The sequence below is a fragment of the Hyperolius riggenbachi genome, chromosome 5 (assembly GCF_040937935.1).
Source record: "Hyperolius riggenbachi isolate aHypRig1 chromosome 5, aHypRig1.pri, whole genome shotgun sequence".
Taxonomy (NCBI): Eukaryota; Metazoa; Chordata; class Amphibia; order Anura; family Hyperoliidae; genus Hyperolius; species Hyperolius riggenbachi.
In genome coordinates this window covers 447024317-447038532 of record NC_090650.1, presented here as the reverse complement: position 1 = coordinate 447038532, position 14216 = coordinate 447024317, and the positions used below count along the sequence as shown (strand labels likewise).

The following is a 14216-nucleotide window of genomic DNA, read 5'->3' as shown; positions in this document are numbered from 1 at the left end:
CTTTAGTGAATTAACACTAAAAACACTGATCGACGTGTGTTGATAAGTTTTCACTTGCCTTATTATCCCCAGCATGATCTTAGTGAATTGTAAATAGATTATTCAGGTGTGAGAAACAGTGATAAAGTTATGGCCAAATGAATGGGAGGAGCGCTGAGAGGTTAAAGTGGATCCGAGACCAAGTAAGGATGTCCACATTTTTGTGCTGGTGGACATATTTTGGGGGCATTAAACCCTTTAAATAGCTTTTTTGGAATATATTTCACAATAAAAACCTTATAAAAATATTAAGCCATGCCCCCCAGCGCATCTAACGCCGCGGCGTTCAGTCCTGGGATGCAAAGGGTCATGGGATCTAATTATAGGCAGGGGGAGGCAGAGGCGGTGATTCAAGTCTGGAGCTGCTGAACTCTCGCGATACTAGCGTAAGCAGCACAGTCAGTGGTGATTCTAGGAGTGACACCCGGACACAGAGTGTAGTGAGGATGCAGGGAGGGGGGTCCGACCTCACTCCTCCATCACTCACCATGGACCCCCCTCGTGTCAGAGCGCAGCGTGTAGTCTCCATCAGCTTTGCTCCCATCCCTCCCTCACCATGGCCCCCCTCCTCTGCCTGTGTGTATCAGAGCGCAGCGTGTCTCTTACCAGCGCGCGTCTAGTGAAAAATGGCGCCGGCAAAAAAATGGCGCCCCCTTCTGCCCGATATATGTTTAAAACGATATTTATCGTTTTAAAGGTTAAAATAGTGCAGAACGAAATTTATCGTTTTAAAACTGTTGTTTTTTTTTTTTTGGTCCTGCCTGAACGATATTTATCGTTTTAACCCCTGCTTTGCTGCCGTTTTGAAAATATCTGCCCGCCGGCTTTAATGTTTAATAGCAAAGCCCCCTTAAAAGCTAAAAACACCAAATTTGCAGGGAACGTTAAGAAGAAAATTGTGAACAAGAGGAAAAAAAAATCTTTCAAAAAGACCTTATAGTTTTTGAGAAAATCGATTTTGAATATTCTTCTTCTGACCGTGGGAAAATTAAACGCCCGCCGACTTTAGCGGTTAATAGCAAAGCCCCTTTAAATGCCAGAAACACCAAAATGTGTAGGAAATGTTAAGAAAAATAGTGGGAACACGAAGAAAAAAAAATTGTTCAAAAAGACCTTATAGTTTTTGAGAAAATCGATTTTAAATCTTCAAAGGAAATGTAACTATTTAAATCGCGTACTGACATTCCCGTGGAAACTTTTTCCGCCGACTTTAGCAGTTAATAGCAAAGTCCCCTTAAATCCTAGCAACACCAAATTTGCAGGATATGTTAAAAAGATACTGGGAAACAATATTTAAAAAAAAAAAATGAAAAATTTTATTTATTTTTTTTTCTAAATAAAAATTTTTGGGTTATGTTCAGAGTGTGGGAAAAGTTTTGAAAAAAATGACGTGGGGTCCCCCCTCCCGAGCCTCTGTAACCCCTTGTCTCCCATGCAGGCTGGGATAGCCAGAATGCGGAGCCCCGGCCGACTGGGGCTTCGCACCCTGAGCTATACCAGCCCGCATGGTCCATGGTATGGGGGGGCTTCGGGGGGGAGGGGCGGCCAAGCCTTCCCCTCCCCCCCGGAGCCCTTGTCCAATCCATGGACAAGGGGCTCTTCCCCACCTCCGGTGCCCCAGGAGGAGGTGGGGGCGACGACTCCCTGGGGGGGGTTCATGGTGGCATCTGGGAGTCCCCTTTAAGAAGGGGAACCCAGATGCCTGCCCCCCTCCCAGGAGAAATGAGTATAGGGCTACTTTGTACCCCTTACCCATTTCCACAAAGGGTTAAATGAAATAAAAACACAACAACGAGAAAAGTCCTTTAATGTTCTAAATTAACCAGAAATACTTACCTGTACCTTTAAGAAAAAAATCCCACGTCAATTAGGTCCCACGACAGTATCCTCCATCTTGCGACCTTCAGTTACATGTTGATTGAAGATCTCCGCCGCCACACACGCCGCCTCCGCCGCACTCACTGCTCTTAGCTATACTTAGTATAGCTAAGAGCAAAAAGCATCTTTAAATTTTAGCTCCAATGGTCCCCATTGGTTCCTTAACAGACCAATGGGGATCAGGAGGATCAGGAGGATCCCCATTGGTCGATAAGGAACCAATGGGGAGCCTTGGAGCCAAAATTTAAAGATGCTTTTTGTTCTCAGCTATACTAAGTATAGCTGAGAGTTGCGTCTATGCGTCTATATAGACGCATTAGCGCTAGCTGCCGCTGCCCTCCCTGCCTCCCCCCACCTGTCACCCTCACCCATGCTGGCACCCATGGGTGCATTGGGTGCCAGCATGGGTGAGGGTGACAGGTGGGAGGAGGCAGGGAGGGCAGCGGCAGCTAGCGCTAATGCGTCTGTATAGACGCATAGACGCAACTCTCAGCTATACTTAGTATAGCTGAGAGCAGTGCGGCGGAGGCGGCGTGTGTGGCGTCGGGGCGGCGGAGATCTTCAATCAACATGTATCAGAAGATCGCAAGATAGAGGATACTGTCGTGGGACCTGATTGGCGTGGGATTTTTTTCTTAAAGGTACAGGTAAGTATTTCTGGTTAATTTAGAACATTAAAGGACTTTTCTCGTGGTTGTGTTTTTATTTCATTTAACCCTTTATGGAAATGGGTAAGGGGTACTCCTGCACCCCTATACTCATTTCTCCTGGAGGGGGGTGGGCATCTGGGGGTCCCCTTCTTAAAGGGGACTCCCAGATGCCACCATGAACCCCCCCCCCAGGGAGTCGTCGCCCCCGCCTCCACCTGGGGCAAGGGAGGCGGGGAAGAGCCCCTTGTCCATGGATTGGACAAGGGGCTCCGGGGGGGAGGGGGAGGCTTGGCCGCCCCTCCCCCCCGGAGCCCCCCATACCATGGACCATGCGGGCTGGTATAGCTCAGGGTGCGAAGCCCCAGTCGGCCGGGGCTCCGCATTCTGGCTATCCCAGCCTGCATCGGAGACAAGGGGTTACAGAGGCTCGGGAGGGGGGACCCCACGTCATTTTTTTCAAAACTTTTCCCACACTCTGAACATAACCCAAAAATTTTAATTTAAAAAAAAAAATAAATAAAATTTTTCAATTTTTTTTTAAAATATTGTTTCCCAGTATCTTTTTAACATATCCTGCAAATTTGGTGTTGCTAGGATTTAAGGGGACTTTGCTATTAACTGCTAAAGTCGGTGGAAAAAGTTTCCACGGGAATGTCAGTACGCGATTTAAATAGTTACATTTCCTTTGAAGATTTAAAATCGATTTTCTCAAAAACTATAAGGTCTTTTTGAACAATTTTTTTTCTTCGTGTTCCCACTATTTTTCTTAACATTCCCTACACATTTTGGTGTTTCTGGCATTTAAAGGGGCTTTCCTATTAACCGCTAAAGTCGGCGGGCGTTTAATTTTCCCACGGTCAGAAGAAGAATATTCAAAATCGATTTTCTCAAAAACTATAAGGTCTTTTTGAAAGATTTTTTTTTCCTCTTGTTCACAATTTTCTTCTCAACGTTCCCTGCAAATTTGGTGTTTTTAGCTTTTAAGGGGGCTTTGCTATTAAACATTAAAGCTGGCGGGCAGATATTTTCAAAACGGCAGCAAAGCAGGGGTTAAAACGATAAATATCGTTTGGGAGCAATACAAATATAAATATAAACGATAAATATCGTTTTTAAAGCCGGCGCCATTTTTTAGCTGTCAAAAACGAAAAATAACTAGTGATAATGGTTCTCTATGGGGCGCCGTTTTTTAACTACGATAACTGGCGCCATTTTTAACGGACCCCACCAGCGCTGCTCCTGGACGTGTTGAATCCGTGCAGGCAGAAATTATGGTACACCGTCCAGCCAGCAGCTCTCTGCATGTCTGTGTAAACGCGACATGCAGAGAATAGGAAGTGGTGAGAGCTGCTGGCTGGACGGTGTACCATAATTTTTTCTGCCTGCACGGCTTCAACACACGGAACGTCCAGGAGCAGTGCTGGTCAGAGACACGCTGCGCTCTGATACACACACAGGCAGAGGAGGGGGGGCCATGGTGAGGGAGGGATAGGGAAGAATTTGTATAGCAGCCGCACTGCCTGGAGCTGGAGGATTGGATGTCAGGTGGTACTTTAGCTGCAGCCCAACGACTATCCCTCCAGCTTTTATTGCTCCCCCATCCAGAATTCTCACAACCCCCTCTCCACCCTGAATGACCCTTTCCTCACCCTCACCATGAATTTCTCATCTACTCTCCCCTCCTCTACTACCACCTCACTCTGCCACCCTTTCCTTGCCTGCTGACCCCCTTTCTGCCACCTTCCCCCTCCTGTCACCCCTATACCCCCCCTCCCCTCCTGTCTCTTCTTTGCCATTCTCCCCAGCTCACACTGAGCATGCACGGGATTTCAGAGACAAGGGGAGGAGAGGGGCGTGGCGTTATCACAGGTTGAGGTGTGGAGATGCATAGCTAATTACCTGTGTAATGATTGCAAGCCTAACATGGCAGCTCTCATTGTGTCATAGGAAGAAATGTTCATATATTGTTTAAGCTGTATGCAGCTAGATTTACTGTGTAAACCATCTACATTTTAGATAAGATACAAAGACAAGTTACTTGTTATAGTTAGTTTTTCACCTCGGATCCGCTTTAAAATGGCTCTTGGCGGTAACGGTAAAATGGCAAACGCTGAAAAAATGCTAAACACACACGAAAAATGCAAAAACCGCCCATGGCAGAAAACTGATGGTTTCCTGCACAGACACAGAGGAGTTATTATATGCAAGTTGTCTATAAATATCATCCTGCACAACAAGTCTTTTCACTTGTTGCTCTTACTATATAGCAGTAGTGTAAACCGGACCTGCGGGGGGCCATGTATGTGAGTCAAGAGTAAACCCAGGTTCTGGAGACTCACATAAAGAGAGGGCTTAATCTGCACCAACCACACGATATATAGGCCTCGATTCATAAAGCATTCCCGCATTCGGAAATGCTGAAACGGCTCACTTTACTGACCACACAGCAAAATCTGTATTCATAAAGGCTTTTTCCGCATGAAAAGCCGACATTCACGAGCAGAGTGATCAATCACCGCCTTGCGCGGTGATTATCACAGCAAAAGTAACAAGTAGTCAATTCATAAAGATTAGAGGTAGTGGTATGCAGACGGGTATTACCGCTACCTCTGATGTGGCGAGAAGCGTGCGGAATACATTGCAGTGAATGGGACAGACCTCCCAAGCAGCTGCAGAGAGAACACCGCACAGAGGGACTCCGCCTGCTTCCCCTGTTTCCGCATGTCTCCCGACAGCCTAACGTCTGCCTACAGCGGAATATCTCCGCACGCCTGTCACAACTAGCAACATTTTTATGAATTACCACCCTGAAGGTGGAAATACCGACAGCGGTGTTTCCCCGCTCGAGTTTACCTTACCGACAGCACTTTTATGAATCGAGGCCATATAGTCTGCTGGGACCTGCTGGGAAAAAACTCACAAGAAAGGGAAAAATGGTCCAGCTGACATCACCACAATGTATATCAGCATTATTTTATACATTAATGCCATAAAAGTTTAATAACCATAAGCAATTGAAAAACTTAAAAATAAAGTATACAATCATGTGTTACATCAAAAGAATAATGATCATTGCGTTGCATTAAACACAGCGATCCTGATAAAAAGATATAAAAGGTATGATAAATATAGTCAGACAGTACCCAGTGGGAACCCGCCTAGCTAAGAAACTGCCTTAAAGAGACTCTGTAACAAAATTTTGAGCCTTATTTGTTCTATCCTATAAGTTCTTATACCTGTTCTAATGTGGTCTGTAATACTGCAGCCTTTCCTACTTGCACTGTCTCTGTAATAAATCTTATCTCCTTTCATCTGTCGGCTCTGTCGGGCTGAGGCTGGAATGTGTGGAATGTGCAGCACTGTTTGTCATTGGCAGAAGCTTTACACACCCCCTCGAAGCTCTGCGTGAGTCACACAGTGAGCTGTTCTCAGCCTATCATACTCTGGTTAGAAGCCATGTCATTTGTTTGTAAACACTGCCTAAAACTGTTAATTACAAGCCAGGATTGCAGCAGGGAGTGGCAGAAACAGCACAGAGGGGCACAGGAGAACATAATGAATAGAATGGTATGCTTTTTATTGTAAGAATTTTAGAGTACAGATTCTCTTTAAGTCTGTCACTTTCCAATAACTCAGAACTGGGATTCAGCATTCTAAGCAGACTGGAGACATCTAGTGGATGCATTTGTTATTACAGTACAATAAAACATCTATACCAGAGAGCAAGAAATTTCCATAGACACCTTTATTACATACTCATCAAACAGACACTGTAATGTGTGACTGTCCACAGTCTGGTGCCTGGTGGTACTTCTAGCATCTAGAGTCTAGACAATCAGAACTGGAATCTGTTTATCTGGGGGCACAGCCTTGCACCTTTCCTCATCTGTCACATCTAGTGCCAACCCCCCTTTCTTTAGATTCCGCAAGTAAAACATGTGGGTTTTATCTTCAGTAGCATTATTTATTTTAAAACTATAGTTGTTGAAGATGGAGAAATAGTGTAATTTTTTTTTCTTCATTTTTTCCTTTAAAGGGACACTTAAGTCAAACAAAAAAATGAGTTTTACTCACCTGGGGCTACCAATAGCCCCCTGCAGCTGTCCGGTGCCCTCGCCGTCTCCCTCCGATCCTCCTGGCCCTGCCGGCAGCCACTTCCTGTTTCGGTGACAGGAGCTGATAGGCTGGGGACGCGAGTGATTCTTCGCGTTCCCAGACACATTAGCACCCTCTATGCTGCTATATGGTATATGATTTATGCTATAGCAGCATAGATGGCGCTATTGTGGCCAGGAATGCGAAGAATCACTCACATCCCCAGCCTGTCAGCTCCTGTCACCGAAACAGGAAGTGGCTGCTGGTGGGGCCAGGAGGATCGGAGGGAGACGGCAAGGGCACTGGACAGCTGCAGGGGGCTATTGGAAGCCCTAGGTGAGTAAAACTCATTTTTTTTTGTTTGACTTAAGTGTCCCTTTAAAATTCATTTTCATTACTAAAAAAGATCACATACAGACAATTATCATCTACAAAAAGCATAATTTGTGGTCAAGAAACAATGTAAAGATCATTTAGGTGTCATAAGTAGTGCTAAAGTCATTAGCAAATGAAGCAGCGGTCAAGAGCTTCAAATTCCATTAAGTGATCAAAAAGCCAGATCTCATTTAGTGACTTTATTCCTGCTTTAATCCATGCTGTAAAATCCGTATTACGATTGACAGTGGTGACCTGAAGGTGCGTCAGAGAGAGTACCCCTCCCTGGATGTATAGTTTGTTTTCTGAAGTACTGCCATGCCTATCTACCTATGGCAAGGGGGACCCCACCCAAATACTTGTGAAGAAATCTGTCAGAGGAACTCCGCTCCAAGCTTCTTTGATTAGGATCCAAGACTTGCCTATGCTATTATCCCACCAATATGTAGATTGTTCTAGAACAGTGCGGTCCAACTTCGCGGGCATGGAGGGCCATTTTTTTTCCCGACCACATGGTGGAGGGCCGACCCCCCCAAAGAAAAAAAAAATCTAGCAGCAGTTTCCTCACAAAATGCAATCAGATTGGCAGCAGATTTCCCCACAAAATACAATCAGATTGGCAGCAGATTTCCCAACAAAATACAATCAGATTGGCAGCAGATTTCCCCACAAAATACAATCAGATTGGCAGCATTCCCCCCTCTCCCTCTGGGCTACCCCCACCCTCCAATATACATTTATGTGGCCAGGAACCTGTAAATATCAATATAATCAACTCCCCTGGCAGATGACTCCTCCAGCGCTGATCTCGTCACGTTTGCAGCAGCTCCGGCAGCTAAATCTCCCGCCTCACGCTGAGTCAGCCTGTAATGAGTTCCGGGTGATGCGGTTGGAGTGCATATCAATCCGCATCATCCCAGCATTACAGCCAGCGCCGCATGGGCTAAGATCGCTCCGCTCTGCCCTCTGGGACCTCAGAGAGAGCCAGCGGCTGGTGGGCCGCAGCAAGAGGCCGCCAGTTGGACATCGCTGTTCTAGAATTTATGTATAATCATATAACTCCATATCGGATTGGCCCACCCCCCATTTGTTTTTTGGGTATTGATAAAACCTCTATCTTAATACTGTTTTCAATTATCTGATTGGAAAAAGGATTAACTAAAAATTACACCATTAATGGACGCCTTAAGGATGTTTCAGACACCCCAGTTTAGAGTCCAACACTGTTATTATGCAACCCCAATTTATTCCAATGTAAAATCAACTTCTCAGGACAAAATAATTTATAGAACAGCAAATCTCACATGTATTAAAGGATTATCTAACCCAAACTCTGTGATTCAGTATTACTATAGTAGGATTAGATTGTGAGCTCTGAGGACAGTCAGTGACATGACTATGTACTCTGTATAGTGCTGCAGGAGATGTCAGTGCTATATAAATACATAATAATAATATGGTGGGACATTACACTATGACTATGGTAGGATTAGATTGTGAGCTCCTCTGAGGACAGTCAGTGACATGACTATGTACTCTGTAATGTGCTGCAGGAGATGTCAGTGCTATATAAATACATAATAATAATATGGTGGGACATTACACTATGACTATGGTAGGATTAGATTGTGAGCTCCTCTGAGGACAGTCAGTGACATGACTATGTACTCTGTAATGCGCTGCAGGAGATGTCAGTGCTATATAAATACATAATAATAATAATATGGTAGGACATTAGACTATGACTATGGTAGGATTAGAGTGTGAGCCCCTCTGAGGACAGTCAGTGACATGACTATGTACTCTGTAAAGTGCTGCAGGAGATGTCAGTGCTATATAAATACATAATAATATGGTAGGACATTACACTATGACTATGGTAGGATTAGATTGTGAGCTCCTCTGATGACAGTCAGTTGCATGACTATGTACTCTGTAATGTGCTGCAGAAGATGTCAGTGCTATATAAATACATAATAATAATATGGTAGGACATTAGTTTATGACATTGGTAGATATTAGATTGTGAGTTCCTCCTGGTTTCTTACTAATATTATAAATGAGAAAGTTCGGAAGTTTGGATGTTTGTTACTCGATCACGCAACAATAGCTGATCAGATTTGAATGAAATTTGGCGCACACATAGTACATTACCTGGAATAACATATAGGATATGTTTTATCCCCATAACCAAAAAGTGGGTGGAGACAAATACAAATTTCCCTGGGAAAATGTAAACTGCAGCCATTCTTACACTGTTAATGGTAGGGACCTCAAACTTTGCACAGTTGGTCACTGGGTGACTGGGATTAATATTCAGAAAAGTGGGTGGAGCCTACAAAAGCCAATCCAAATTCACCTATTGCTTTTCATGGGGAATATTTAATTGCTGCCATTCTTGCGCTGTTAATGGCACAAGCCACCTGGTACAGTTGGTAATTGGGTGACTGGGGTTCAAATTCAGAAAAGGGGGTGGAGTCAAAGCCAATTAGATTTGTTTCATTTCAATGCAAATTACTGATGCCAAAGACCGCAAAGCTCACAAACTAGGTCATTGAGTAATTGTGTGTTAGGGTTAGAAAAAAGTGGGTGGAGCCAACACCAGCCAAATACATACCCGGGCAACGCCGGGTCATCATCTACTATCTGAAAGAATGTTTCTTATTTGTTTTCTTATTTCTTTGGTCTTCACTCTTTATGTGTGTTTGTATAATATGCTTACATTTTATTCATTCATGAGAATGTCTTGAGAAGCTGACTCTATGCTTGTGTTTGTGTCACAGCGTATTCCCTGCAGTGCTATGTCTGCACCGGAACCTCCAACTGTAACACAGCGGCAAACTGCAGCAGCACCGATACCTACTGCCAGACCACCGTCGTATCTGCCGGAATCGGTAAGAGCTAAGTATGGATGAGCCATAAAAAAAAACAGATTTTCATGTTAGAAAACTAAAACAGTCACTTCAGACGTGGCCGATCCCCACGTGGCAGCTGATATATTGGGAGGAGATGAAACTTTCAAGATCGGTTTCATGACAAATCGGCTCCAATCTAGCTTAGCAAGATTCTCGCAAGATCGGTAGCCAATTGAAGTCACGCTAGTACAAGAAATCTTTGTGAAATATATTGTAAACCGAAATAAAACAATCATACATTGAAGAAAACTGTAAAAAAAAATAAAAAAATGAAAGTTAAAAAGTGCGATTTTTTGATTGACTTTAGCCCTTATAAGGTTTGCCAGCAGATTTAAAATGCGGTTAAAGGAAGTGTAACCTCTGTCATCTGTATTGCAGCCAGGAGCGTTTCCAGAAATCGTGGGGTCTCATAGCAATGTTTTGGTTGGGGACCCCCTAAAACTATAAAGGCACCTTTGTGCCCCCCCTCAAATAGGTATTCAGAGGTGCCCCCCTGGATCTGTTTTGTGCCATTATTACACGTGGTACAAAATGATCATCTCTAATCCTCCCCACATCTTATCTCAGATGATTCAGGGGCAGTAAAAGGAGGGGAGATTAGACCTGACCCCACTCGGGTTAATAAGCCGCTCTCCGTAGTAGCTTGAAATACGGGGTAACACCCCTCCAAGGGTGGGCAATAAACTATGCTGAAATTGGATAAACAGAGGCACCATAAAATACATTAAGAACAGCTTAAAAATGGGAGTAAATGGTAGACTTACCTCCCAACAGATGACACACACAATTGGTCTATTTTGACAAAAAAATACAAATGTTATTGGAGTGCATTCCACAAAGCATTTTGTAGGTCTAATCTACTTCCTCAGGCGATAAGGGAGTCAATGTAGACTAGTATCTCTGTGCAGGGTGCCTAATGCAGAGATGCTGACCTACAGAGTCTGAGCGGCAGTGTACTCCAATAAAGTTTGTATTTTTTTCTTGAAATAGACCAATCATGTCAACTGTTGGGAGGTAAGTTCACTACTACCTTCCATTTGTGACCTGTTTTTAATGCATTTTATTCTTTTAGGCGTCTCTGTTTATCCTATTTTGGCATACACCTCCTGTCATGCCTCTGCCACACCTCCAGTCACACCTTTGCCACACCTCCAGTCACGCCCCTGCCACACCTCCAGTCACACCCCTGCCGCACCTCCAGTCACACCTCTGCCACTCCTCCAGTCACACCTCTGCCACACCTCCAGTCACATCCTTGCCACACCTCCAGTCACACCCCTGCCACACCTCCAGTCACATCCTTGCCACACCTCCAGTCACACCTCTGCCACACCTCCTGTCACGCCCCTGCCACACCTCCAATTGCACTCCTGCCACACCTCCAGTCACACCTCTGCCACTCCCCCAGTCACACCTCTGCCACACCTCCTGTCACGCCTCTGCCACACCTCCTGTCACACCTCTGCCACACCTCCTGTCACACCTCTGCCACACCTCCAGTCACATCCTTGCCACACCTCCAGTCACGCCCCTGCCACACCTCCAGTCACACCTCTGCCACACCTCCTATCACGCCCCTGCCACACCTCCAGTCACACCCCTGCCGCACCTCCAGTCACACCTCTGCCACTCCTCCAGTCACACCTCTGCCACACCTCCTGTCACGCCTCTGCCACACCTCCAGTCACACCTCTGCCACACCTCCTGTCACACCTCTGCCACACCTCCAGTCACATCCTTGCCACACCTCCAGTCACGCCCCTGCCACACCTCCAGTCACACCTCTGCCACACCTGCAGTCACACCTCTGCCACACCTCCTGCCATGCCTCAGCCACACCTCTAGTCACACCTCTGCCACACCTCCAGTCACACCTCTGCCGCACCTCCAGTCACACCTCTTCCACACCTCCAGTCACATCCTTGCCACACCTCCTGTCACGCCCCTGCCTCACCTCCAGCCACACTCCTGCCGCACCTCCAGTCACACCTCTGCCACACCTCCTGTCACGCCTCTGCCACACCTCCAGTCACGCCCCTGCCACACCTCCAGTCACGCCCCTGCTACTCCTCCAGTCACACCCTTGCCACACCTCCAGTCACACCCCTGCCACACCTCCAGTCACACCCCTGCCACACCTCCAATCACACCCCTGCCACACCTCCAGTCACATCCTTGCCACTCCTCCAGTCACACCCCTGCCACGCCTCCAGTCACACCTCTGCCACACCTCCAATCACATCCTTGCCACACCTCTTGTCATGCCCCTGCCACACCTCCGGTCACAACCCTGCCACACCTCCAGTCACATCCTTGCCACTCCTCCAGTCACATCCTTGCCACACCTCCAATCACCCCTGAAGAAAAACAGAGATTTGATTGAGGTTTTCAGTTGTATTTTTTGCTGTCACAACAAGAAGCGAGTCAAGCTCTCCCAAAATGGAGACTGCAGATGGTGAAGAGCCTAATAATTCCAACACAAATTGAATGCAAATTGCATGCCATTTGGGCAAATCAGATGTTCTTCCTGCCGATTTTGATTGCCCCTATTCTATCTGCATATCATTTGCATTATAATTGCATGCAAGCTGAAATTATTTGCACCTCATACACCATCTCAGATAGAAAACAAAAATTAAGAAGACGTTTTTAGTCCTTTCCACTCTGTCCAGGAGTAACTTTGTAATTTCTTGCTGTATTTCTGTAGCCGGAGTTTCCTTGAGCAGCGTCACCAAGATCTGTACATCTGCCTGTACCGCGGTCAGTTCTTCGGCTGGTTTAGCCTCAGGCGCTGTGTACTGCTGCCAAACTGACCTATGCAACACCAGCGGGGCCGCCAGCATCAAGTCCAGCTCTGCTGTCATCTTCCTGGCTCTGGGGATCATTGTGACTGTCCTCAACAAATCACTACTCTGCTAAATGGTGGGAGAAACCACATCCTCTGATCTACCTCAATAAACGTGACCTAGAATGATGTGGTCCTCACGTGGCTGTGTTTTGTGGTTCTTTCAGTGTCTGTAGTAGTAATAAAGGGTAAATATCTTCCATAGTGGTGTTGGTGTAACATGAGATTCCTAGAGATCATTTAATTTGGTGACCAGACAGGACTCATAATTCAGCCCACTGAAATCATTCCCACCAATGAAAACCTACACATGGACCTTCTGACACTCTTGTCCACCAATAAACCAACTTACCTGGGAAAAGGAGTTTGTACTCGAGTGTCGGCAGACCCCCAAACAGAGGTGTAACTGGGGTTTTCAGCACCTGGGACCAAAGACCTGGGAAAAAATGGGCTTGGTCATATAAGAAAATGATGATATTGATAGTTCAGCATCTGAGCGTATCAGTGGATAAAGCACTGTTAATCAGTCCTGGATTGTTCCATCTGTGTATAAGCACTGACCAGGGATCAAATATGGATGCCGTTGAAGCTCCCCAGATGAGTCCTTGGCCAGATCGAAAAATAGTCACGGTCTATTTACACCAATAGGTAAATAACAAGCATTTGTTGGTCAAATTAAAAGAAAAAATGCATGCGGTGGCCTGATGCGTTTCCCAAGGATCCCCCTCGCTTCATCAGACACAGTTTGGCAATGATTGCAGAGCTCAGGAGGTCTCCAGTATAAGACTACTGCAGATTGATCAGTTAGGACCAACAAAGTGTGGACCATAATGTGCTAATTATCACGATCATAACTAAAAAAAAAAACATAATAGCAAAATGATCTGAAATTTTCCATAATTACACCTGTATAATAAATTTTCATCATTACAGTTATCTTCTAATTACCATTATTTTCCATAACAAATGTTCATGTAACATACATTTCCATGTAAAACACAAAAATTACAATTTCTTGTTACTCATAATTTCATCATTTCGTGTAATTTTTTTGTAATTAAAAATGAAACATGGAATTACAATTTAACATGAAATTATAGATTACATCAAAATTAATTACAAATTTCTTGAAAATTACAAATTTCAATTTTGTGACATAACTGCAAATTACGACACAAAATTACACAAATTCAAAATGTGCTCCTGCCCTCCCTGATCCAATGAACAAGCGACATGTGGACCAACAGAAACATTAAAGAGGACCTCCAGTCCAAACAACAAAAAAACAAATGTCAGCTCTGCTGCAATGAAAGGCTATATTTACCTCGGCAGTCTTGTCCCACGAAGCCGCCCTGAAGACCCCGCATCACTCCCCTTCTGCCGCTTGGCCACGCCTCCCCTCTCTCCTCCTTGGAAAAA

General features: G+C 45.2%; 1 protein-coding gene across 1 annotated transcript; it reads left to right on the top strand.

Annotated features, from left to right (window-relative positions):
* Positions 1-3888: 3888 nt before the first annotated feature.
* Positions 3889-12871, top strand: LOC137519499 (lymphocyte antigen 6E-like). The gene is made up of 3 exons (XM_068238454.1): positions 3889-3907; positions 9821-9931; positions 12660-12871. Exons 1-3 carry the CDS (start codon positions 3889-3891, stop codon positions 12869-12871), a joined length of 342 nt encoding a protein of 113 aa, XP_068094555.1.
* The last annotated feature ends 1345 nt before the right edge of the window (positions 12872-14216 follow it).